Source organism: Pantherophis guttatus, chromosome 5 (genome assembly GCF_059756535.1).
Source record: "Pantherophis guttatus breed Tessera chromosome 5, ASM5975653v1, whole genome shotgun sequence".
Taxonomy (NCBI): Eukaryota; Metazoa; Chordata; class Lepidosauria; order Squamata; family Colubridae; genus Pantherophis; species Pantherophis guttatus.
In genome coordinates this window covers 13,029,626-13,056,876 of record NC_142067.1, presented here as the reverse complement: position 1 = coordinate 13,056,876, position 27,251 = coordinate 13,029,626, and the positions used below count along the sequence as shown (strand labels likewise).

The window sequence follows — 27,251 nt, the reverse complement described above, 5'->3', positions numbered from 1 at the left end:
AAACCATTTTCTCAAGAGAGAGAGAGAGAGAGAGAGAGAGAGAGAGAGAGAGAAAGAGAGAGAGAGAGAGAGAGAGAGAGAGAGAGAGAGAGAGAGAGAGAGAGAGAGGTAGTTCTGGGCTGCATCTTTTTCCTGTGCTCCACATAATTTCTGGGCTTTATCGCATCGCTAAGGGAAAGATGGAATTCCATGATTTGGCACAGACGGAAGAGAATATGAGGGCTCCTTGGTGCTCTCTCAGATGTTTCGTTACCCAAACTAAGTAACAACATCAGTGCTAAAAGTCGACAGAGATTCTCAGTCATCCAGGTCATGGTTCTCCCAAATCGGGACAACCATGACCTGGATGACTGAAAATCTCGACAGACTTTTAGCTATACAATTTGGGATGAACACCCTTGGAATGGTGTGGGAGGAGGAATGGATTTCCAGAGGAACAAAATTGCAGACTACAGGAACCATTTGCACCACTCAGGTGACCCTGAGGACACAGAGAAACCTCCAAGTGCTCCAAGTCAAATAATTCCATGGAAGAGATGTGCTACTGATTGCAGCCATAGTTGGAGAGTCTCTGAAGGCCAGTTAGAAAAGAGCATTTGCATCAATCTTGGGATTTCAGATTGATCTAAAATCAGTGGTGGGTTCCTCCCGGTTCGGCCCGGTTCGGCTGAGCCGGTAGCGGTGACGATATGACGTCACCGAATCGGTTCTGCCTCTCCCCGCATTATTCTTACCTTTTATTTGGCCCCACCCCCAATCTATTGCTGCCTCCTGAGTCCCAGCTGATGGGCTATAAGGAAAAACTGTTTAAACTCTTGCCGTGGGACTTCAAAGGGCCGCCCTACAGCTGATCAGTGGTAAAAGGCAGTCTGGTGGTAGACCGGTGCCTCCAAAAATAAATGGGTAGACTGGTGCCTGCAAAAATAAATGGGTAGACTGGTGCCTGCAAAAATAAATGAGTAGACCGGTGCCTGCAAAAATACATGAGTAGACCGGTGCCTGCAAAAATACATGAGTAGAGCAGTGCCTGCAAAAATAAATGGGTAGACCGGTACAGCTCTGCAAGCCGTTAAAAGCCTGGTAGACCAGTACCTCTGCTAAATCCTAAAGGATGACCATCAAGCCACGCCCACAAAATAAGCCACACCCACAGAACCGGTAGTAAAAAAATTTAGAACCCACCCCTGTCTAAAATGGATGTTTTTCAACTTTAGTAGCTTTTAAGTTATATGGACTTTGACTCCCAGAATTCCCCAACTAGCTTGCCTGGCTGGGGAATTCTGGGAACTGAAGTCCACATATCTTGAAATTGCCAAGGTGGAGAAGTTAGAAGTTTGTTCAGATGTTGATACCTTTGAAATCATTCTTACAAAATGAATTGATAATACATAATAGCTCTCTTCCTTTTTCCCACTCTCCTTTAAAATGTCAAATGCATTTCACATTTTTGTAAATCCACCTTCCCGGCCGAGGGCATCCACGGGGTGTGATCCGAAAAAATCAAAATGGCGGCCATGATGGTCTGATGGAAGCTTCACTCATTTTTTTATGCGTGTAAACATAAAATCCCTTTCCTGATTTCTTTCATTATTGATAGGACATGTTCCTTGCAATTCTCCAAGGAATTGTGTCTTTGTGTGAAGATTTCTGGCATCACATTTTTCTTCCCCTTGAACTTCTTTTCTGCGGCTTCTAATGATTTCTGGACTCTTTCTTCGTAGAGTTCCTTTGATACCTTCCTGAACCTCACTGGAGGTTTTTAGACAGAGGCTGGAAACTGGAGATGATGAAGTGCAGTGGTTGTGTGAAGACAACAACTTTCTGGAAAATCAATTTTGTTTCGCCGGATATTGAAGATATTTGCAAAAAATGAAAACAATGTCACTCTACTCATTATTACTTTTTATTTGCTAACTATATATAGAGGTGTTTGTTTTTTTTTAGCTGCCCAGAGTTGTTTTGATACGAGCTGGGCGACAAATAAATTTAATAAGTAAATAAATAGGTTATTTATGTCAATCCCTATTAGTTTTAATATTTTTGCTTTTACAGGATTTGACAAATCAATATTCTACCAATGTGTCCATTTTAATGTTGAATGTAGTAAATATTGATCAATATAAACCATATAAAAGAAAAGCTATTCTGGGGTCCTGCATAAGGTTTAAAAGTGGGAAGGGGTCGCAAGAGCAAAGAATTTGACAAACCCAGGTGTAACCGAGTCCTGCATTGTACAGGGGGTTGGATTTGATGACATCTTAGGTTTCTCCAGCTCTCTCTTTTTTTTTAATTTGATTTATATGCCGCCCTTCTCTGGAGACTCAGGGCGGCTTACAGTGCGTTAAGCTTATGCTTCCATGATGGCAGTTCACTTTGTGCAAATCTACACCAGACAGCCAGTTTGGTCTCGTAGTTAAGGCATGAGGCTAGAAACCAGGGATCATGAGTTCAAATCCTGCTGCTGGCATGAAAGCCAACCGGGTGACTTTGGGCCAGTCACACTTTCTCAGCCCAACCCCCACCTCACAGGGTTGTTGTTGTGTGGGGAAGATAGGAGGAGGAAGGTGTGTTGGATATGTTTGCCACCTTGAGTTATTTTTAAAAATAATAACGGTAGAATACAACTAAATAAATGTCTCTTGGGAGCTCTTGACTAATTGGTCAGTGAAATTACATTGGGTTCATAACCTGAGTTGGCTAAAATTTTAACTACTTTTAGCCAACTCAGATTAAAAATCTGTCTCTCTCCCCAAGAGAGATTTATTTATTTGTAATTCTACCGTTATTATTATTATTTCTGTCTCTTACAGCCAAAACCTCCCATTTTATATACTGGAATATTGAATTTGCAATGATCAGGACACCAATTATCATCAATGCGATCTGTACTGTGGCTCATGTTAAAAAGATTTGCAGCCATGTCCACGTATAAGGTTGACCTTGGTCTCTCCTGCCCAACGTAGCTGGAAGTTGGGCAGCATGTACATATAATAGATTATTATTTTTAATTACTGTATTATTATTGACTCTGTCCTTTCTGGAGACTTGCCATGAACTTTCACATTTCTCTTCGGCTGAACTTACCAGTTCAGTTAATTTAATTTCAGCTCTCCTGCATTTTACCGCATTTACTTGAAAGAACAGACATCCTAAAATTGAAGACAATTTCTCCTCCCCTCTAAAAGATCACAATAAAACATCCACAAAAACTCTTGTAGGTCGTGTGGCTTCTTTTTTCTTGTCAAATGCCAGCTCCCATTGCATCCAATCCATAAGAATGTGTCCGTGAGATACATTTAATCATGGTTGTGTATACACACACCACACACTCACTCACACTCACTCATACACACAGTTAGAAGCCATACCGCTCCTTCTTCCAAAGGCAGACTAATCATTAACATAATGATTAATTTATTTTTATAAACTAAGCCCGCTATGTTTATAAAATTAATTGTTCCTCTGTCTGCATTCATACTCAAATTGTTCTTTAACAAACCTACTTCTCTTAGGTACATATACATGCATGTGTGTGTGTGTATGTATGTGTGTGTATGTATATGTGTGCATACATATGTATACACACACACATATATACACACACACACATATTTGTGTGTGTGTATATCGATGTGTGTGTATATGTGTGTATCTATAATATATATAAAAGCGAAAACCACTCAGATATTAATCACGAAATCTCCAGAACCGTAAAGCCTACAAACTTGAAATTTGCCACATATGTTCCTCTTGGCTTCTAGGTGCTCACTAAGAAAGGATTTTTCAAAATGACCATCAGAGCATTAGTATTTCCTAGATTATTATTAACACGCTCTTATGCTAAGGAGTTCTACTCCCCCTCCCCACCTCAAAAGAAATCTGTTCTAAATGCAAAACACAAGCAGAGGACAGGAGTTTCACTTTCAGTTTTACTTTCACAGGAGCAAGCAGCTTTACTACAGAACAGTTGAGCTAAGCCACACCCAGCCTCCTTCCTGCCTCCTTGCTCGCACAGCAAATACTGTTTGGGTTTCCAAACACCCCTCAACTCTCTCATACACTGACAGAATGCTAGTCAGATGAATACAGATGGATGCTGTGGGCCGAGACATTCTACTCCCTCTCCCCCTCTGTTCCAACTGCCACTTGCATTATATTAACACTGATGCTACAGTGTTACACATTCTACATTAAGTTTCAGGCTGTAAGTGTGTTTATCAAGCTCAAGCACATAGTTTCATAGCGAAGTACGAGTATCGAGCTAGTATGTATATATATGTATGCATATATGTGTGTGTATGATCTACACACACACACACATGAAAACTTGGCCTCGGCAAATATAAACTTTTGCAACATCTAGGCTGAAGTCCAAAACCTTATTTAAAAAGGTAGTAAGTAACTAACTTAAGTTGTCCGTAGTGATTTAGTTTAGCATCCTTTGTGTTTTTACCTTCCTTTTTCTTTTGTGATAAATTCTCTCCATCAATCTCTTTTCAGATTGATCTAAAATCAGTGGTGGGTTTCTCCCGGTTCGGCTCGGTTCTCTCCATAGCATTGCCATTCAAGAAATTCCTCCTTGGTTCAAGTTTGGATTTTTCCATTAAACTTCCACCTGTCTTACCTGGGTGTAAGACAACATCTAGGTGTTGGAGAGCAACTCTACAGTCTCTTTCTTGAGACATCCATGTATTGAAAGATATTACCATTTCTCCCTACCGCCTCTTCTTTAGGCTAAATATACCAAGTTCCTTTAACCTCATCACAGAATTTAATCTTCTCTCCACGGATACCAGTTGGTTTACATGACAACAGCCCAAGATGCAGGTAGCATCTTCATGGAGCATCCCTGACTGAACACAGCCAAAGTTGCAGCTTTCTGTGAAACCTCTGAAGAAACACCCTGTTGATTTATGGTGAGAATCTGGACGAGGTCCAGTTGACCCTCTCGGTTTAGAGTGCTATCATGCTATGAAATATCTAAATGATACCATTGATACCTGGAAATAATTGAATTTACCAGACCTGAACACCCTAATTTTACAAAAACAATCCCTACCCTGCTTGGAACTGCTTATATTTTAGACTCAACCTTAATAATTCTTGGGTCCTTGGTTATTAAGTTTGCACCAATCTTCGACTCTGAATCTAATTACCCTCACACAGTAATAATAATAATAATCATAAAAAAGGGGCAGAGATGTCACTAATGGGAGTCCTGGCAGATACGGAAGGATGTTCAAATGCTGATGTAGGACTTGGCTCATATTTCTCAGTTGTGTCCTGCATAGAAAAGGTCCTTCTTAAGAGCCCAATCTTGCGTTTTCATTCCTGAGGTAAATACTTAAGAATAGAGTGGGTGTGGCACCTGTATTTTTCCATTTGTTATTGACATCCTGGCTATTCCTTCCATCCCTCCCATCCATGGTGGGTTTCACATTTTGTTACCACCGGTTTGCCGCGCACGCACACACTTGCTTCATGCACAGGCGTGCCTTCCACGCATGCATCTTGCCTTCTGAGCATGCGTCCAGCCTCAAAAACGTGCCAAAATAGGACGGTATAGAGCTGGGGCATGCGTGTGTGTGTGCGTGAGTGTGTGTGTGCGGGGGCGGGCCCACCCATGATTTCTGCTACCGGTTCACCTGAACCGGTCCGAACTCGCTGCTACCGGTTCACCCGAACCGGCTGAATACCACCTCTGCTCCCATCTCATTGTATGCATTCCATATTCCAGAGTGTCTGGAAAGGTCATTCGTTCGTTCGTTCGTTCGTTCATTTATTCATTCATTCATTCCCAAAGGTGCTTTTTCAAGAGGCAGCTGGGACTTCCTTTGTTTTTTCTTGAAGCTGTTTTGCTTCTCATCCAAGAAGCTTCTTCAGTTCTGACTGGGCCAAGTCCTACATCGCCATTGGAAAATCCTTCTGTATCTGCCAGGATCCCATTAGTGACAGATCTGCCCCTTTTATTGTTATTACAGATAGTCCTCCATTTATAACAGTTCATTTAGTGACTGTTTGAAGTTATAATGGCATTGAAAAAAGTGAGTTATGACCGTTTTTCACAGTTACCACCTTTGTAGCATCCCCCATGATCATGTGATCAAAATTCAGATGGTTGGCAACTGTTCATACTTATGACCATTGCTGTGTCCACCAAGGTCATGTGATCCCCTTTGGCAATATTTTGACAATCAGTCAATAGGGAAGCCAGATTCACTTAACAACCGGGATTACTAATTTATCAACTGCAGCGACTCGCTTAACAATTGTGGCAAGAAAGTTGGAACATGCTGCAAAACTCACTTAACAAATGTTTCACTTAACAACAGAAACTTTGGGCTCAGTTGTGGTTGTAAGTTGTGGGACTAATTACTTTAGCTTCTCATCCAAGAAGCTTCTTCAGTTCTGACTGAAGAAGCTTCTTGGATGAGAGGCTAAACGTCTTCAAGGAAAAAGAAAGTTAAGTCCAGTTGTCTCATGAAAAAGCACCTTTGGGACAACCATGACTGGATGACCAAGAAGCTTCATAGACATTCATTCATTGCATTTATTTGGCCAATTAACTCCTCCAAAGTGAGCAGTTATCTATGGGTAGTCAATACAGATCTAGAAACGATTTTTGAAATATTTATTAAAAGTTAAAGGTTCCCCTCGCACATATGTGCTAGTCGTTCCCGACTCTAGGGGGCGGTGCTCATTTCTGTTTCAAAGCCGAAGAGCCAGCGCTGTCTGAAGACGTCTCCGTGGTCTTGTGGCCGGCATGACTAAACGCCGAAGGTGCACGGAACGGTTACCTTCCCACCAAAGGTGGTCCCTATTTTTCTACTTGCATTTTTTACGTGCTTTCGAACTGCTAGATTGGCAGAAGCTGGGACAAGTAACGGGAGCTCACCCCGTTACGCGGCACTAGGGATTCGAACCGCTGAACTGCCGACCTTTCGATTGACAAGCTCAGCGTTTTAGCCACTGAGCCACCACGTCTTTATTTATTAAAGCATTTATTAAAGCAGCCCCCTTAATGAATCAAGTAAAAATTCTTATTTTCTCCCTCCTGCCCAGCAAGAGGTAATTGCTTTAAAGGGTCTGTATCAAATTTGAAAGAGCAGAAACCATAGACCATCCTTATAGGAAATTTTCTCCTTCCATTCTATAGGTAGTCCTTGACTTAGAACAGTTCATTTAGTGACCATTCAAAGTTACAACAGCAACTGAAAAAAGTGACATATGACCATTTTTCACAGTTCATTCAGATGCTTGGCAACTGATTCATATTCATGACGGTTGCAGTGTCCCGGAGGTCTTGTGTTCCAGCTTTTGTGACTTTCTGACAAGCTAAGACTCTGTTATTCTAAATGATTAGTTGTTAAGTGAATCACTGCAGTTCTTAAATTAGTAACCTGGTTGTTGAAGTCAATGCGGAAGCCAGATTCACTTAACAACCAGGTTACTAATTTAAGAACTGCAGTGATTCACTTAACAACTAATCATTTAGAATAACAGAGTTGGAAGGGACCTTGGAGGTCTTCTAGTCCAACCCCCTGCTTAGGCAGGAAACTCTACACCACTTCAGACAAACTTCCAGTGTTGGAGCATTCACAACTTCTGGAGGCAAATTGTGGCAAGAAAAGTCATAAAATGGGGGAAAGTCACTTAACAAATTTCTGACTTAGCAATATCAATTTTGGGCTCAATTCTGGTCGTAAGTCAAGGACTACCTGTATTTAGTTAGATTTTTCCAGGGAAAATGATTTTTGTATCTGAATTAAAGACAGGCTAAAGTTAACACTACCATATCTGGGTTGCAAAACTGCAGTCAATGAGGGGATTGTAACTGCCATCACCCAGATTTATGCATCCTGAGAGGCTGCTCTAAATCTAAATTGTTACTCAAGAGCTGAAATACTTGAAACTGTTTCTTGTTTTGATGAGACCCAGAACAGCCAACATTAGTGTGAATTTTGTTCCCAGCCTTGCAACCCCCTTTGAATCAGTCTCCAAAAGAACATTTTGGATGCAGCATTTCGAATAAGAAAACAGAATTTGGATCGCACTAAAAAAAATTAAAAAAAATATTCATATTTAATTTCCAGATTTTCTTTTGAGACCTCTTGATACACAATCTTCCAAATTCACGTTGAAATGAAATCCACAGCGAAACGATATAAAATCTCACGTTACAAAAAAAATTTCTTTGGCTAAAGTTGTTTTGTTTTTTTTTTAAATGGTAGCTGATGATTGGGTGCAGGGATTATCTGTACAATTTTAAGGTTTTATTATTATTATTTTTTAAAGCTTCATCTGCGGTGGGTTTGCTTGAGAGTGGCATGGTGCTTTACGGTGTTCGCTGACTGCCTTTGCAGTTCTTCGATGTGAGAGTTTAAAATCTGTTCAAAGTCTTTTGCTCGCCTCTCTTCCTCCTCTCGGAAGTTCTCTGCTGCAGCGGCCGGGAACAAAGTCTCTGGGGAAGGCTGAATGACACACACACACAAATTTGACACAATGAAGACACGTATAATTAGGCTGCTTTTCTTATTAGCGCAGGGGCACTGCTGGAAGTAAGCTTTAAATATTTTAGACATGCAATCTTTACAGGTATCTTGCTGGGCCCAACAACCCCCTCCGGTGATATGATGAGATCCTATACAGGTAGTCCTCAACTTACGACCACAATTGAACCCAAAATTTATGTGAAACCCATTTTCCGACTTTTTTTGGCCACCATTGTTAAGTGAATCGTTGCAATTGTTAAATTAGCAACAAGATTTGTTAAGTGAATCCGGCTTCCCCCTTGATTTTGCTTTGTCAGAAGGTCGCGAAAGGGGATCGCGTGACCCATGGGACACTGCAACCGTCGTAAGTATGAACCAGTTACCAAGCATCCGAATATAAATCATATGACCATGGGGTTGCTTGGCAAGTGGTTCATTTTTATGATGGTCACAAGTGTGAAAAATGGTCATAAGTCACTTTTTTCAGTGCCGTTGTAACTTTGAATGGTCACTAAGCGAACTGTTGTAAGGTGAGGACTACCTGTACTGTATCTAGGCCATATAATGCAGAGGGCCTCCAGATGGCAGCGATGTGTATAAAGTTTTCTGTTATCTCTCTGCTGCCATCTAGTGGTTGTTAGAACTCTAGCAGCCCTAGTTTTTTTTTAAAAAAAATTGATTTATATGCCACCCTTCTCCGGAGACTCAGGGCAGCTTACAATGTGTTAAGCAATAGCCTTCATACTTGTTGATGGTCTACTCTAAATGTTGAAGGTGGTGCAGAAAACAAGTCTGCAAGATGGAAAGGAAAGGAGGTTCCTATAAACAGCCTCTCCTCCTCCATTTTTCTAACTGTATCCTGCTACTATATACATATGTATGTATATATTTATTTTGGTCTGATGAAATCAATGGTACATTAATCAGGGTTGTATTATCAGCCAGTTTGGTGCAATGGTTAAGTTGTTGGTCTAGAACAGGGGTCGGCAACCTTAAACACTCAAAGAGCCACAAAGGTCCTAACCGGAAGCCCCCCAATTCAATTCTGGAGCCAATCGGAAGTCCGGTTCCCCCACCATAGAGTCTCCTCCTAGCGTGGCGTCCTTTTTCCTCTACCTGTCCTAACCGAAAGCCCTATCAATTGTGGAGCAACAGGGAGCCGCAGCAGAGGGATGAAAGAGCCACATGCGGCTCCAGAGCTGTGGGTTGCCGACCCCTGGTCTAGAAAACAGGAAACTGAATTCTAGTTTTGTTTTAGGCATGAGAGCCGGCTGGGTGACTTTGGATCAATCACCAGAATCTGTGAATTCTTCTCTCTCCTTAGGCACGAAAGCTAACCGGGCCAGTCACTCTCAGTTTAACCCACCTTACAGGGTTGTTGTTGTGGGGAAAATAGAAGGAGGAAGGAGTATTAGGTATGTTTTGCCACTTCAATTTACAGTAATCCTTGACTTAACCTCCAGTTGCTTAACAACCATTTGAATTTACTAAGGTCACAGAACAGGTGTTTTATTGCCCATAAAACAACCCACTGGCTATTGTAAATGCTAATGCCACAGACACACACACACACACACACACACACACACACACACACCAATGTGGACACGCAAACACATGTTGTGTGCTTCACAACCGGCTGCCTTTATAATCACTTACAGCGTTCTGCAGTCACACAACAACAATTTGTAACATTTTAACCAGTTTTTGGCACAAAACGCCATTCAAATGAACGAATTTGCTTAACGACGGCAACGTTTGCTTAACGACTATGGTGAAAATTTTTAGAAAAGCACTTCTGTCTACGCTGGCTGAGGACTTCTGGGAGCTGAAGTCCACATATCTTAAAGTTGCCGAGGTTGAGAAATGCTGGTCTATATATTCAAGTTAGTTTCTTGCATATCCATTTTCTTCCAATTTTAATGAAGAATTAAGCGAGCTCATGTGCAGGAATGAGCCATTACAAATTAATCAGTAGATATATTTTTTTACATTACTTTGGATATTATCACCAAAGTGACATTTTTCGGCGGAGTAAATTTAATGCTTCCTGGAGCATCCTCAAGATGAAGAAAATAGAATCGTGAGATTTCCACGATGCCAAAAGGATGCATAATATCTAAATCTGAAATGAAGTAGCACATTTAAATACCTCTTTAAAAGAAGCGATTAAAAAAAAAATCTACATAAGGCTTTAAACGTAGGCTGATTGCAAATTTAAGTATTCTTTTGACTATCCATTTGATTCTTGATTGTTGAGAGCAGGGACTGGCAATGTGATGTCTCTGAGCATGAATGTGTTCGCAGTCACACACAGTTGCCTTGGTGTAAACTAGTTCCCTGCTAATCCAGACTTTTTTTAAAAACAGATTAACAAGAGTTGGAAGGGACCTTGTAGGTCATCTAGTCCAGCCCCCCGCCCAAGCAGGAGACCTTACACCATTTCTGACAGATGGCAGTCCAGTCTCTTTTTGAAAACCTCCAGTGATGAAGCTCCCAGAACTTCTGAAGGGAAGCTGATTGCTCTCACTGTCAGAAAATTTCTCCTTATTTCCAGGTTGAATCTCTCCTTGTTCAGTTTCCATCCATTATTCCTTGACTGGCCTTCAGGTGCTTTGGAAAATAGCTTGACCCCTTCCTCTCTCTGGCAGCCCCTCAAATATTGAAAGACTGCTATCATGTCTCCCCTGGTCCTTCTCTTCACTAGACTATGCCCAATTCCAGCAACCGTTCTTCATATGTTTTAGCCTCCACTCCCCTAATCATCCTGGTTGCTCTACTCTGCACTTTTTCTAGAGTCTCAACATCTTTTTTATAATGTGACCAAAACTGGATACAGTATTCTGGGTGTGACTTGAAGGTTTTAAATAAATACATGTGCAACTGGCATGCTGCATAGTAGATTCCATAGGGCACTTCTTATAAAATAGGAAAGGTGAGCTAAATTCAGGTAATCCTTGAGTTACAACCGTAATGGAGCCTGCCCATCGGGGTCCTGACTCATGATCGTTGGAAAGCAGGTTGTGAGCCATCTGATCATATGATCTTTTTTATGGAAGTTGTTAAGCGAACGCTGTGATTGTTAAGCGAACCAATGGCTTGCTGTGGGCCCAGTTTTGCCAAAAATTGAACATAAATGCCAGCTTGGGACAAAACTGTCTTAAATCATGGTCATGTGACCGCAGGACACCGCAAACGGATGTAAAATGTGGCCCAGGTACCAAGTGCCCGAATTGTAGTCGTGTGACTGTGAGAGGAAGCAGCCCTCAGAACTTCGAATCTGGATCGTAAGAATTCCTTAGGCAGGGCCAATGGTCCTAGCAAATGGTCGCTAGGCCACCGGTCATAAATCGAGGACTATCTGTATTGCGTTTGGAAGTGTGTGAAGCTGTCCTAGAAAAAAAAAAAATAAAGAGAAGAACTTTTGAAGGTGAAGTTGAAGAACATCTTGGAGAGCACGAGAAGGAGGAAACAACGCCGTCAAATTGACAGGTTGATAAATAGACCTAGTGGGACTGAGGTGTCTACCACCGCTGTCATTTGTGAATACACAAGTTCCTGACAGCTGTCACTTTGTAGGAGGACCCACAACAGATTCTTAAAAAAATTATGTCATGCCCACTCGCTGAAAAACTGTTTGTCATCCCTTGGCTTGCTGAGTGAATATTGACCACTCTCTTATGAAGCAAAATAATAAATTACCATCTGTCTTTCTTCCATAATGTAGACCTGGTTCAGCAATATGTCAGATTTATTCCTCTGAGGAAAGGAAGTGGAGTAAAATGGTGGGAGCGCCTCCAGTGGGGATGGAGATCTACCATCCGCTACGGGTTCACGATCTCTGCTCCAGCTTTCAAGAGGTGAAGTGCCATTGCTTTCGAGAGTAGTAATATCCTGTAGGCCATGCCAGTCAGGGACATGCGTTCGGCAGCATCCCAAATGTTCATATATTGCAGACTGGATTGAATTCTGCACAGGCCTAAAAGGGCAAAAAATGTTTACAAGGTTATGGTGATCAGCCGGAGCTTTGAAATGTTCCTAAAAAGCAAAATATTCGGTACGAAACTGTCTATCCAGCGTTTTTATGGAATGACAGGCAACATCCATGTGGCAGAAAAAAAACCCCCACCATGGAACCGTCTACTCTCTTAAGATATTAATTTTATATAAAACATATCAAACACAGGTAATCCTTGATTTACAACCATTCGTTTAGTGGCCATTCGAAGTTACAATGCAACGGAAAGTGAGTTGTGACCAGTTTTTCCACACTTATGACCATCGGAGCATCCTGTGGTGGTCGTGTGATCAAAATTTGGGCTCTTGGCAACTGGCACGTATATGTAGTCCTTGACTTATAACGGTTCATTTAGGGACCATTTGAAGTTACAGCGGCACTGAAAAAAGTGACATGTGGCTATTGTTCATACTTAACGACCACTGCAGTATCCCCGTGACCAGATGCTTGGCAACTGACTCATATTTATGACGGTTGCAGTGTCCCGGGGTCCCCTTTTGCGACCATGTGACAAGCAAAGTCAATGGGGAAGTCAGATTCACTTAACAACCAGGTTACTAACTTAACAACTATAAGTTGTAAATCGAGAGCTACCAATGAAGAGCTACCAGCTCCTTCGACCGCACCTAAAAACGTATCGACAGTCAGAGTAAATGAGGCCTACCTGTATTTATGACAGTTGCATTGTCCAGGGGTCATGTGTTCACCATTTGTGACCTTCCCAACTGGCTTGTAACAAGAAAGTCCAGCTGAACAACATCTTTACGAACAAAGACATCCTGGGATTTAATCCAGGTAGTTCTCAATTTACAACATTTCATTTAGTGACTGTTCAAAGTGATACCGGCTGTCGAGCCCCAGCTAGGACTCGCCATCACTGGGGGTCTGGGGCCAATTGAAGCGCCCACCTGAATGCCTATGACGGTGGGGACGGCTCTGCGCAGCAAACAGCAGCCAGAATCGGCGCAGCTTCCCGAATCTGAATTACCGGCGCTGTCCTATGACGCTATGGCTGCGCCGGCGGGATCGTCAAGCCGCTCAACAGCTGATGTGGGGAAGGGGAATTTTGAATGCCAGATGATAGTTTAGGAGCCGGGGAGGAAATAAATAGCGCTGCACAGCGGTTGCGTGCACCACTGACTTAAACCCCGTGATCCGGCTCGTTCTGTTCTTCTTGCTGTGTTGCTGCTAAACCTTGATTAAACTATTGCCGCTTGACATCGTTTCTTGGTTATTTTTGATGGCCACGGACTGGATGAGAGACAGAGCCGAGACCAGCACTGAAAATGTGACTTGTGGCCATTTTTCACACTTAACGACCGTTGTAACATCCCCATGGTCATGTGATCCAAAGATATTTGGCAACTGGTTCATATTTATGACGGTGGCTGTGTCTTGGGGGGGGGGGAAACACACGTGATCAGCTTTTGTGACCTTGTGACAAGCAAAGTCAGAACCAAAGAGCCATGGTGGCGCAGTGATAAGAATGCAGTACTGCAGGCTAATTCTGCCGATTGCCAGCAATTCGATTCTCACCAGGTTCCAGGTTGACTCAGCCTTCCATCCTTCCGAGGTTGGTAAAATGAGGACCCAGATTGTTGGGGGCAATAGGCTGACTCTGTAAACGGCTTAGGGAGGGCTGTAAAGTGTTATATAAGTGCTATTGCTATTGCTACAGTCAATGGGGACACCAGATTCACTTAACAGCAATGTTATTAGCTTAACAAAGGGCAATGGTTCACTTAACAACTGTGGCAGGGAAGGTCATAAAATGCAGCACCACTCACTTAACAAATGTTTCGCTTAGCAATGTAAAATTGGGGCTCAGTTGTGGTTGTAAGTCAAGGACTACCTGTATTGTATTCCAGAAGTGGTCTTCCGTAGCTTTTAGATCTCAGTCTTTTTAAAGTTTGGACTCTGTCCAAACATCCAGCATAGCTATGACGAACATCTGAAGCGAATCGCTTCTGTTTAGCACAGTGGAGCCCTGCTGCATTTTGCTATCAGTCCTGGCACTGTGACAACGAATGAAACAACGCACAGATACTTTGGCGCATTTTGAGAAGTTCGGAGAACCGGCATATACCACCTCTGGCTGGCCCCAGAGTGGGGAGGGAAGGGGGATTTTGCAATGTGCTTTCCCCAGGAGTGGGGCGGGAAGGGGGATTTTGCAAGATCCTTCCCCCAGGAGTGGGGAGGGAATGGAGATTTTGCAGTATCCTTCCCCTGCCACACCCATCAAGCCACACCACACTCACCAAGCCACGCCCACAGAACCTGTAGTAAAAAAAATTGGATTTCACCACTGGTACAGATCTGTTTATAGCATACGGTAGAATAGAAGAAGAGCCTTACCGAATCAGAAGAATTGGTCTCTTTATTTCATAAAATCACAGAAATATAGAATGAGAAAGGAATCCAAGCTCACCTACTCCAGCTCTCTGCAATGTACAGAAAACTAGTAGATAGCAATAGCACTTAGACTTATATACTGCTTCACAGCCCACTCTAAGCGGTTTACAGAGTCAGCCTATTGCCCCCAACAAACTGGATCCTCATTTTACCCACCTCAGAAGGATGGAAGGCTGAGTCAACCTTGAGCCTGGTGAGATTCGAACGGCCAAATTGCAAGCAGCTGGCAGTCAGCAGAAGTAGCCTGTAGTACTGCACTCTAACCACTGCACCACCTTGACTCGGATAAGATACTCGACATAGGACCATAAAGAAGCTTGTCCATTAGAGTTGTATGTTATGATGGTTGTAAAATGTGTTGGTCATGTGACCGACCTGATCTTATGACCCTTTTTTTTGGCGGCAGTCATTAAGTAAATGTGGTGTTCGTAAAATGTATGGGAAGCTGTTTTGTGCCTAACTTTACTGCAATTCAATTGAACCCGGTAAGAAGAGATTTCCAACCAACCACCTCGTAATATATCTTTCATGGAAAGTACAGGTAGTCTTCGACTTACAACGATTCATTTAGTGACCCTTCAAAGTTACAGCATTGGAAAAAAGTGACTTATGACCGTTTTTCAGAGTTACGAGCTTTGTAGCATCCCAGTGGTCACGTGATCGAAATTCAGATGCTTGGCAACTGACTCCTATTTATGATGGTTGCAGTGTCCCAGGGTCATGTGATCCCCTTTTCTGACCAGCAAAGTCAATGGGGAAGTCTGATTCACTTAACAGCCATGTCACTAACTTAACAACTGTGGCAAGAAAGGTCATAAAATGGAGCAAATTCACTTAACTTGCTTAGCAACACACATTTTAGGTCCAATTTTGGTCGTAAGTCAAGAACTAACTGTATACTGCAGCCGTTTTCAGCTCCATATCTTCCAGATGTTAGAGGGCTACATCTGCCTCCAATTCTGTCAGCTGGGAGTTTTAGATCGACTATTTACAACTTGGGCATGGCTGATATTCTCTCTAAGGTAGGGGTATCAAACTCAATTTCATTGAGGGCTGTATCAGGATTGTGGTTGACCTTGGGAGGCTGGGTGGGCGTGGCAAATTGGGTGGGTGTGGCCAGCTTGACACCACTCCCCAAACTGCTGGCATGTTTCCTCTTTGCATTGGATAGACTGGGCCGAAGCCATACTGGCCTGATCTTTCTTCTTTGGTAGACCGGGCTGAAGGGATACTGCTAGATTGGGCCAAAATGATGCGGGCTGGCCCCTTACATTTTCCAGGATGGCCCCATGGGCCAGATCTGACCACATCGCGGCAGTGGTGGGTTGCTACCGGTTTGCACCAGATCGGGTGAACCGGTAGCGGTGGTGGGAGTCTCCACTCACCCGCCCGGACGCTTCTGTGCATGCGCAGAAGTGTCATATGCACAGCAAGCGCCCATGAGCAAACCAGTAGCAATAGGTTTTGAAACCCGCCCCTGCATTGCGGGCCAGATCTGGCCTGCGGCAGAGGTGGGTTTCAGCAGGTTCTGACCAGTTCTGGAGAACCGGTAGCAGAAATTTTGAGTAGTTCAGAGAACCGGTAGTAAAAATTCTGACTGGCCCCACCCCCATCTATTCTCTGCCTCCCAAATCGGAGCTGATCAGGAGGAAATGGGGATTTTGAAGTAACCTTTCCCTGGAGTGGGGAGGGAATGGAGATTTTACAGTATCCTTCCCCTGGAGTGGGGTGGGAATGGAGATTTTACAGTATCCTTCCCCCGGAGTGGGGAGGGAATGGAGATTTTACAGTATCCTTCCCCCGGAGTGGGGTGGGAATGGAGATTTTACAGTATCTCTTCCCCTGGAGTGGGGAGGGAATGGAGATTTTACACTATCCTTCCCCTGCCATGCCCACCAAGCCATGCCACGCCCACCAAACCATGCCACGCCCACCAAGCCACACCCACAGAACCGGTAGTAAAAAATTTTGAAACCCACCACTGGTCTGTCGGCTTTGAGTTTGACACCCCTGCTCTAAAGCTTCACTATAGTCTAAAAGGAATCTGACACATAAAAGTTAAGAACCTCTGCTTCAAATGTTAAATATCTATAATACAGTTAAGAGAAGGAAAATTACTTATATCCATTTGTTTTTGTTGTTTTTTCTGTCCACTGGACAAACACGATCAAGAAGAGTGACTATAAATAGCAGAAACACATTAGCGCGGCATCTGGAAATTGCCAATTATCTACCCCCGTCTTCCCCAAAGCCCAACACATTTTTATTTTTGCTATCCTAAACTTATCCATTGCCATTTTTTTGCTTGGTATAATTGCCATGGTAACGGAACAGCAAATTAAAAAAGATAAATTTTTACATTTATCATAAAATAAGCGACACCCTGGAGTTAAAAGAAGCTATCAATAATAGTTTGGTTCACCTACTTCTCTTTGATATTTGATAATTTTAACAGTAGCTTTTAAAGGAAAAACCATAACGGATTGTTTAATTTTTTTTTTTAAAAAAATCAAAAAGTCTTAAGAGAAAGCCAGAATCACAGATGCACTTAATTTCCCGGATGTCAAGGTTTACCATTGCCAAATATGAGCTGCAAAATTCTGGATGACCACCAAACAAATGCAGAGAGATATAGAAAACTTTAGCTCATCTAGAGATTTGCAGAGTTTGGGGGGGGGAGTTTAAACATTTGGGATGCCATGATACATAACTCTATTCCAGCCATTTAAATTTGTATTTTCAAAAAAAAAAAAAAAAGGCAGATAGCCTTTTCGTAAGCTACGACACCAGGATGGAAAATGTCAACAGCAGCCACCACAGTTAAATAAATACCAGCTTCACATCTCCACATGTCCTTCGAGCCAGCAACAGGAGCTTCAGCAAGCTGACATGTACAACACAAGTGGTACAAAAAGAAAGGGGTTAGTTGTTGCAGTTTGGCGGTTCGAATCCCTGGTACAGGTCTCCTGCGTAAGCAGGGGGTTGGACTAGATGACCTTCAAGGTCCCTTCCAACTCTGTTACTGTTACAATGTTCCACCTAGAACCGTGATGGCAAACCTATGGCATGCGTGCCACAGGTGGCACGCAGAGCCATATTAGTGGGCACGCCAGCTCAGCTCTGGGGCGCATGCGCGTGCCAGCCAGTTGATTTTCAGGCCTTCCGGGCCCACCAGAAGTAGGGAAACAGGCTGTTTCCTGTCTCCAGAGGGCCTGGAGGGGGGGGATGGGGAAGGCCCGTTTTTCTTTCTTACCTGGCTCCAGATCCTCTCTATTTATCTGGGAAGGGCGAAAACAGCCTTTCCCACTCCCTTGGAGGCCCTACGGTGGTGGAAAGCGCCCATTTCCCGACTCCCGGTGGGACAGGAAGTAACATTTTTTGCTGTCCTCAGCCTCCAGAGACTCCTAGAGAAGCTCCTAGAGACTCCTAGAGAGGCTCCTAGAGACTCCTAGAGAGGCTCTGGAGGCTGGGGACAGCAAAAAATGTCACTTCCTGTCCCACCGGGAGTTGGGAAATGGGCCGTTTCAGGCCTTTGGAGGGCCTGAAAGTGAGAAAGTCTGTTTTCACCCTTCCCAGATAAATAGAGAGATCTAGAACCAGGTAAGAAAGAAAAATGGGCCTACCAGGCCATCATGTGCCAGGAGCGGGGGGGGGGTTGCACGCGCATGCGCATGGGCACATGCGTGCGCGACCCTCCCCTGCCCCCCCTCTCCTGGCACGCGATGGCAAAAAGGTTAGCCATCACTGACCTAGAAGAATTTAAGAAAGAATCCAGAAAGAACATAATTCAATTTGCCACTGAGTGGAGCTATTTAGTGCACTCAGGTGGAAGTTAGAAATACACCGGTTTCTTTCTGAATGTAGGAAAGACAGATGACATCGTGGTGGCTAATAAATACTTTTAAATCCTGCATTGCTTCCTTTGAAATGACAGTTTTTAGCAAAAACCGTTGTAAACTGCAGTCACGTGACTGTGGAATGTTGCAAATGGCCCTAAACATGGTGCGGTGCTAAGTATCCAAAGTGCAGTCACAATGACCGGGGTGGGGGGAAGCTTCTCCTTTTCAGATAGGTCGTAAGTTTGAATGGTCACTAAATGATCAATCATAAGTTAAGGCCAACCGTACTTTTCGGAGTATAAGACACACTTTTTTCCTCCCTAAAAGAGGGTGGAAATGTTGGTGTGTCTTATATACTGAATACAGCCATTTTTGGCCTCCCGAAACCCCGCCCCGTGCGCCCCGTTTTCACCAAAAACAGGGCCGTTTTTCACAAAATCGGGATGCGCAGAGGGTTTGGGAGGCCTGCAGAGTGCTCTTGGGGCCTGGGGAGGGCAAAAACGTGACGCGTGGGGGGGTTTGGGAGGACAAAAACAGGCCTGTTTTTGTAAACAGGGAACAAATCCCACCCTCACTCACCCTGATGATGTTCCCTAGTTGGATAATGAAACGTCTGTAAGAAAACAACCAAGCACTGGGAATGCCAAAGACTCTACTGTTCAAGCCTGAGCTACATATATATCCTCTTCTTTTGTCCTCTTTTCCCTTCACGTTAAAACTTCATGTGCTCTGCCTTCATTTGGTACTGCTTGAAATGACACAACTTTTCATGCTGAAGTACTTTTAATGAAACTTCTCAAAATTGCATCTGGCATGAGAGAAGAGAGCTGAGATGAAAGACGTAGTTCAGACTGCTTATTAAAATAATTTCCTACTGAGCCATTTACATCATATACTGATTTTTTTGTTCCCTCCCCTTACCTTTTTATTACTTAGCATTAACATGTCCTATACGGCTTTTAAAATTAATATTGGGAGGAAAAAACCAGGGTGGCATATTAGGAAGGCTTTACAATATGATATTCCCCCACAAAAGGAAATATCTTTCCAAGGTTTAGAAAAAGCATAAGAGAGTATGATTTCCATACTTTTTTTAAAAAAAAATCTCTTTAATGAGCCTCTGCTAAATCAAAGGAAATTTTGAGCTTTGGCAAAATGAAAAAAAAAAAAAATGTAACGGAGATGGGAAATATGATGTTGGACATTTTGTGCTTTCCCAAGACTTGAAAAGAAGAAAAATGAAAGAAAATAGAGAGAATAGCATGGCAGACTAAGCAGGTTTTTAATAAAAAAAAACCCCAGCCTGTGACAAAATATGGCATGGGGACAGTGGTGAAATCCGAACCGGTTTGCTACCAGTTTGGTGGCTCCGCATGCACGCTGCGTGCCAAATGCGCACTGTGTGCGCATGAGCGGTACACATCAAAAGGAGGCTTGGGAAGGTAAGTAGAACAGCGAGAGAGGGGGATCAGCTGTGGCGCATGATTTAGCTTCGCTAGAAAGCAGGATTTCCTGCTTTCTAGCTAAGCTAAACTGTGCTGCACAGCTGATCACCCCCTCCCGCTATTCTACTTATCTTCTCCTTTTGGTGCATGCTGCATGCGTGTGCATGCGCAGTACACGCCAAAAGGAGGCTTGGGAAGGTAAGTAGAACAGCGAGAGAGGGGGATCAGCTGTGGCGCATGATTTAGCTTCGCTAGAAAGCAGGATTTCCTGCTTTCTAGCTAAGCTAAACTGTGCTGCACAGCTGATCACCCCCTCCCGCTATTCTACTTATCTTCTCCTTTTGGTGCATGCTGCATGCGTGTGCGTGCGCAGTACACGCCAAAAGGAGGCTTGGGAAGGTAAGTAGAACAGCGAGGGAGGGGGAATCAGCGGTGGTGCGCAATTTAGCTTTGCTAGAAAGCAGGATTTCCTGCTTTCTAGGAAAGCTAAACCATGCTGCATAGCTGATCGTTGGAAATACCAGCTCGGAGGAACCGATAGCTTTTTTAAAACTACTGGTTCGCCCGAACCGATAGTTTTTATCACTACTGGTTCACCCGAACCATAGCGAATCGGTAGCATTTCACCCCTGCATGGGGGACTTGAGCCCAACTAGTTCCTAGCTTTTTGCATTTTGTATATTGCCACAGAAGGATATACAACTTTTTAGGCTAATGGAAGTATGGAGGACACTTACAGTTGGAAAAACCAGTTCAAGAGAAACAATTTCGGCATCTATTTACTGTAAGTTTTAACTTGTACCATTTACAGTAGTCCTCGATTTACAGCCACAATTCTGCCCAAATTTTCTGTTGTTAAATGAGACATTTGTTAAGTGAGGTTTGTCCCATTTTACCACCTTTCTTGTCCCAGTTGTTAAGTGAATCACTGCAGTGGATAAGTTAGTAACCTGGTTGTTAAGTGAATTTGGGTTTTCCCCTTGACTTTGCTTGTCAGAAGGTCGTCAAAGGTGATCACGTGATCCTGGGACACGGCAACCGTCGTAAATAGGAACCAGTTGCCAAGTGTCTGGATTTTGATCACGTGACCATGGGGATGCTACAAAGGTCATAACTGTGAAAAACGGTCTTAAGTCACTTTTTTCACTGCTGTTGTAACTTTGAATGGTCACTACAACACTGTTGTAAGTCGAGGACTTCCTGTATAACCAATCATTTCCTGGAAAACAAAGAATTAGTCCTTGATTTCTCGGTATATAAATGAAAAAATACTATGTGAAAAAAGTCACCTAGGGCAGTGATGGCGAACCTTTTTGTCACTGAGTGCTGAAATGGGAACATGCGAGTGCCACAACCCGGAAGAGGAGCTAAATGGACTTCCAGTTTCCGGCCTACGCATGCACGCCGGCCAGCTAGTCTTCCAGGTTTCTGGCGCGCATATGCGTGTGACGATCAGCTGGCTGGCATGCATGCTCATGCAGGAAAATGGAAAACCAGGTCTTCCAGTTTCTGGCACTGCGCCATGCACGAAGGCCAGGTGATTGTCGCGCCAGAAGCCCAGAAGAGGAACGGGCGATGCCGTGCGTCCCAGGCGACATGGCTCCGCGTGCCACTTGGGGCACGCGTGCCATAGGTTCGCCATCACGGTCCTAGGGGATTTGTGGTGAAACATTTTCACCATCAAGAAAAATGGTTTGTGTGTTGTCTCAAGCCTTAAATCCAATTAACTCTTTAGAAAATAAAAGAGATGAAAATACCTTTCAAATAATTCTGAAAACGGCAGGAGGTTACGCTGGTGTCTCTGAATAAAATGTGGTTTATTTGGGTAAAATATTAGGCTGTTATTGAGATTTTTCTTATATAGCATAGTATATTTTTATACAAGGAGTTTTTGACTTATAGCCACAATTGGGACAGGAACCTCCATTGCTACAGGAGATGGTTCTTAAGTGTGTCACCCCTGATTTTACAACCTTTTTTTTTTTTGGCATGGTTGTTAAGCAAATCACCAAGGTTGTTAAGTGAAGCCTGAAGTCATTCATTGCACCCAGCTTTCCTCACTGATTTTGCTCTTTGGAAGCCAGCTGGGAAAGTTGCAACTGGCAATCACGCAAGCCCAGGATGCTGCAACCATTTAAATACATGCCAGCTGCAACACTGCAATGGTTGTAAGGGCGAGGACTGATCAAACGTCCCTTTTTTTTCAGGGCCTCATAACTTCAAACAGTCTTTAAACGAACCGTTGTAAATTGAGGACTACCTGTAATCGTAGCTGAATGTTGTGGCCCGCCAGCGGCCGGTGGAGCTGGTGGCAGACTCAGACAGTGAGGAGGTTGGGAGGAACATGGGCCAGTCCTGGAGTCGGGGGAAGGCTCTGATGAGTGCTCTGCATCAGAGGCAGAGATGGGGCCAGGGCAGTCCTACAATTACCAGCTGCCTTCGGAGTCAGAGATAAATGGGGCAGAAGAACAGCTGAAGCCTGTTCCCAATGTGCGCATGCGCAGAGCTGTCAGGAGAAGGGAACAGCTAAGGAACAAGGGCCGACTCAGGAGTAAAGCCACAGGTGGATGGTGAACGGCCCCTCCCATAGGGAATAAAGAGGAGCGAAGGGGAGGGGAGTTTGCAGGAGACAATTAGTTCAATTCATGAGGGTGAAGATCTGTTCCTGACTTCTTGCCAAATAATATCTGCTACAACGTGGCATTTAGAAGATATCGGCCTGGCAACTCTCCAAGCCTGATAAAGGTCTGTAGCTGTGAAATCTCATGAAAGACTGTTTGCCGGGACCTTGCTGGAGAGGAATTCCCTTTAACCTAAATAAAAGAGGTTGTATCAGGACGAGGGGTCTGCTTCATGATCTTGGGAGGCCTAGGTCAGAACCCCTGAATGTCAAATAATGTAATAGCAAGTGTTTAAAGACACAAAAACAACTTAGTGCAAATAAATGGATGGAAACTAGTCAAGGAAAGAAAGCAACCTGGAATTAAGGAGAAACTTCCTAACAGTGAGGACAATTAACCAGTGGAACGGCTTTGTAGGTGCTTCATCACTTAAGAAAAGACTGGACAGACACCTGTCTGAAATAGTATAAGGCAGTGATGGCTAACCTTTTTGCCATCACGTGCCAAAAGCGGGGGGAGCATGGGAGGGTCCCGCGTGTGTGTGCCCACACCCATAATTCTATGCGCCCTCCCCCCCGCACATGCACGTGTGACCCCCCCGCACTCACCACGCTTTTGGCACGTGATGGCACAGTTGGCCCGGTAGGCCCATTTTTCGCCCTTCCCAGGCTCCAGAGGCTTTCTAGGAGCCTGGGGAGGGCAAAAACAGCCTTCCCCACTGTCCCGGAGGTCCTCCGGAAGCCGTAAACAGCCCATTTGCTGACTTCCGGTGGGACCGGAAAGTCCGATAATCAGCTGGCCAGCGCATGTGTGCCAGAGCTGAGCTCGCATGCCCACTGATATGGCTCCACGTGCCACCTGTGGCACGCGTACCATAGGTTCACCATCACGGGTATAAGGTGTCCTGCTTAAAGTTGGACTAGATCTCCAAGGTCTCTTCTAGCTCTGTTCTGATTGATAGATTAAATACAGGTTCCATTGAGTTTTATCGCAAGGTATCAGAGGAATTTCAGAGCCCGTTTTGTAACTGTCATCTTCTGAAAAATCTCATCTATAATTTCATGCCTGGCGCTTCAGAGATGTGCATCCTCTCTCATTGTTAACTATTTATATTTTATCCACCAATGAAGCAGTGAAAGTGATAACAAGGAAGTAGACTTCAGGCAACTGTTGCAAAATTCAAAGATTTTACAACTGTTTGTGCCAGTGGTGGAAGTCAATCTTTTTTTACTACCGGTTCTCTGTGTGTGGCGTAGCGGGCATGGCAGGGGAAGGATACTGCAAAATCTCCATTCCCTCCCCACTCCAGAGGAAGGATACTGCAAAATCCCCATTCCCTCCCCACTCCTGGGGGAAGGATATTGCAAAATCTCCATTCCCACCCCACTCTGGGGCCAGCCAAGAGGCAGTATTTGCCAGTTCTCCGAACTACTCAAAATTTCCGCTACCGGTTCTCCAGAACCTGTCAGAACCTGCTGAATAGTATCCCTGGTTTGTGCCTTTTTCTGCTTTGGACACACACACACACACATACCCACACACACAAACCACCCTATCGCTGGAGACAATGCCCCTTTTTTTTGCCGCTTGACAGAACTCTAGAGCCGAGCGAGCACGTCCCATCAAATCTGATTTTTCTTTTGGGCTTCAAAGACCATTATGATCACTTTGTAATTGACTATTATGGAATGGCCTGTCCCCTTATTTAACACATGACAAATGGCAGCACGCACGGCGTCATTGGTTTGCCCTCCGCTGTAATTGCCGTAATTGCAATGGCTTTGTCAAGAGAGAACCTCTAATAAACTACAGTGACCTAAAGTGTCATTAGAAAGCGAGCAAGCAAGGGCCAGGTTCATTTTCAAAACTCTGCTAGCAGCCAAACAACAGGGATGAAAAAAGGTTTGAAAGATCAAAGGTGTCCGGTGCTGGCTGGGGCCTCTTGTCAATGTGTGCTGTCAAACATAGATTGCCATAGACTGAGCCCAATTATGTCGAGGTTGTTTCGCTCTCCTGTCCTCTTAAAAAGCGTTAAAAGCTGGCATAGCCTTCTTCAAATCCAGCACACATTTCCTAAAAAGCTGGCGCGGGCTTGACCAAATTGCATCTCTAAATCGCAACTCATTTTTCACAACCAAATACAGCATCTATAATTGAGCCAACGACGACAGCAATAGCACTAGCACTTAAGACTTATATACTGCTTCACAGTGTTTTACAGCCCTCCTCTCTCTAAGCGGTTTACAGAGTCAGCCTATTGGCTCCAACAATCTGGGTCCTCATTTATTTTTTATTTTTTATTATTTTATTATTTTTATTGTATTTTTATTGTGAAATAATAACAGAAAAAAAAACCAATACAAAAATCAATAGTAAAGAAAGAAAAAATTGTTCCCCGCAACGTGCTATACAAATGGAAAGGAAGTTTTAGGAAATTAAAGTCTTCAATTCTTTCAGAAATCTCTTTGATAAGGTACTGGTGCCGATTCATCAAATCTCCCAAGTGCAAAGTCCACAAATGGTTGCCAAGTGTTCCAAAAAACATTCTCTTTGTATATATCACTTCTGGGTCCTCATTTTACCCACCTCGGAAGGATGGAAGGCTGAGTCAACCTTGAGCAGATTCAAATTCCTGGCAGTGGGCAGAGTCAGCCTGCAATATCGCATTCTAACCACTGCGCCACTACGCTGATTCTTACAAAAGTGGGACCCACCCAGTGGTGAAATCTGAACCGGTTTGCTGGCTACACATGTGCACTGCACGCCAAACGTGTGCTGTGTGCACATGCGTGCCAAGCATGAGCTGTGCACGCACATGCGCAGTACACGCCAAAAGGAGGCTTGGGAAGCTAAGTAGAACAGCAAGGGGGGGATCAGCTGTGCCGCGCGATTTAGCTTAACTTTCTAGCAAAGCTAAATCGCGTGGCACAGCTGATTGTCGGAAATACTGGTTTGGAGGAACCGGTAGCTTTTTTTAACTACCGGTTCGCCCGAACTGGTAATTTTTATCACTACTGGTTCGCCCGAACCAGAGCGAACCAGTAGCATTTCACCCCTGGATCTACTGCTTATAACACCTCCCCGCCCCTGAATTTCCCAATTCCTTTAAAGCTGGAAGAGATCCCTAAACTTTTAAAAATAAAAATAAGTGGGGTTTTCTATGGGCTGGGGGTGGAAAGAGAAACAGACTACCAAAGAGATAAAGGTAAAAGTTTCTGCTATCCAGTTGTGTCCGACTCTAGGGGGCGATGCTCATCTCTGTTTAACTGAGGGAGCCGGCGTTGTCCAAAGACACTTCTGTGGCCAATATGACTATACCTTCCCACTAAAGTGGCATCTATTTATCTACTTGCATTTTCATGCTTTCGAACAGTTAAATTGGCAGGAGCTGGGCCGAGGATGGGAGGTCACCCCGTCGTGCGTTGCTTGGGTCTTGAACCTGTGCTGTCAGCTTTCAGGGTCTTTTAACTACTCTATCTATCTATTTATCTATTTATCTATTTATCTATTTATCTATTTATCTATCTATCTATCTATCTATCTATCTATCTATCTATCTATCTATCTATCTATCTATCTATCTATCTATCTATCTATCTCTACCTATACCTATAGTCCTATCTCTCTGTCTATCCATCCATCATCCTTCATCTTTCTCTCTCTCTGTATGTATATGTGTGTGTGTGTGTGTGTGTGTGTGTGTGTGTGTGTGTGTGTGTGTGTGTATATATATATATATATATATATATATATATATATATATATATATATATATGTATACCTATAGTGCTATACCTCTATCATCTTTCTTTCTTTCTTTCTTTCTTTCTTTCTTTCTTTCTTTCTTTCTTTCTTTCTTTCTTTCTTTCTTTCTTTCTATCTCAGGAGTGAAATCCAGCAGGTCCTGACAGGTTCTGGAGAATTGGTAGTGGAAATTTTGAGTAGTTCGGACAATCGGCAAATACCACCTCTGGCTAGCCCCAGAGTGGGGTGGGAATGGGGATTTTGCAGTACCTTCTCCTGGAGTGGGGTGGGAATGGAGATTTTGCCACGCGCACCAAGCCACGCCCACAGAACCGGTAGTAAAAAAAATTGTATTTCACCACTGATCTATCTATCATAATCCAAGCAAAACTGTACACTTACTCTGATGCCAGTTATGTTGCCCTTTCCTTTAATCCTCACTACCCTATTCAGTGCTTCGGCAGTTGGTCATACTTAGTTAATCTTGTTTGGGCTCTAGAAGCACAGCCTGGATGGAACGGGTGTGGAGACCATGAGGAAATGAACCAGACTGACTGGGAAATTAAGAAATCTATCCCAGAAGAGCAGCTACCAATCACTTCTATATGGTTGAGAAGAAAACTAGATGAACATATCCTTGGAGTCAACAACAGAAGTCATCAACTTCAACTTGGGGTTGA

The 27,251-nt window shown here is 43.6% G+C and overlaps 1 protein-coding gene across 1 annotated transcript in view; it reads right to left on the bottom strand.

Annotated features, from left to right (window-relative positions):
* Positions 1-8,063: 8,063 nt before the first annotated feature.
* Positions 8,064-27,251, bottom strand: part of DEUP1 (deuterosome assembly protein 1) — a 75,832-nt gene continuing 56,644 nt past the window's right edge. The window contains exons 12-13 of the mRNA XM_034408566.2: positions 12,195-12,471; positions 8,064-8,471 (exon numbers count right to left, since the gene is read on the bottom strand). Coding sequence (XP_034264457.2) covers positions 8,298-8,471; positions 12,195-12,471 — 451 coding nt within the window. The 3' untranslated portion in view covers positions 8,064-8,297. The remainder of the gene's footprint in view (positions 8,472-12,194; positions 12,472-27,251) is intronic.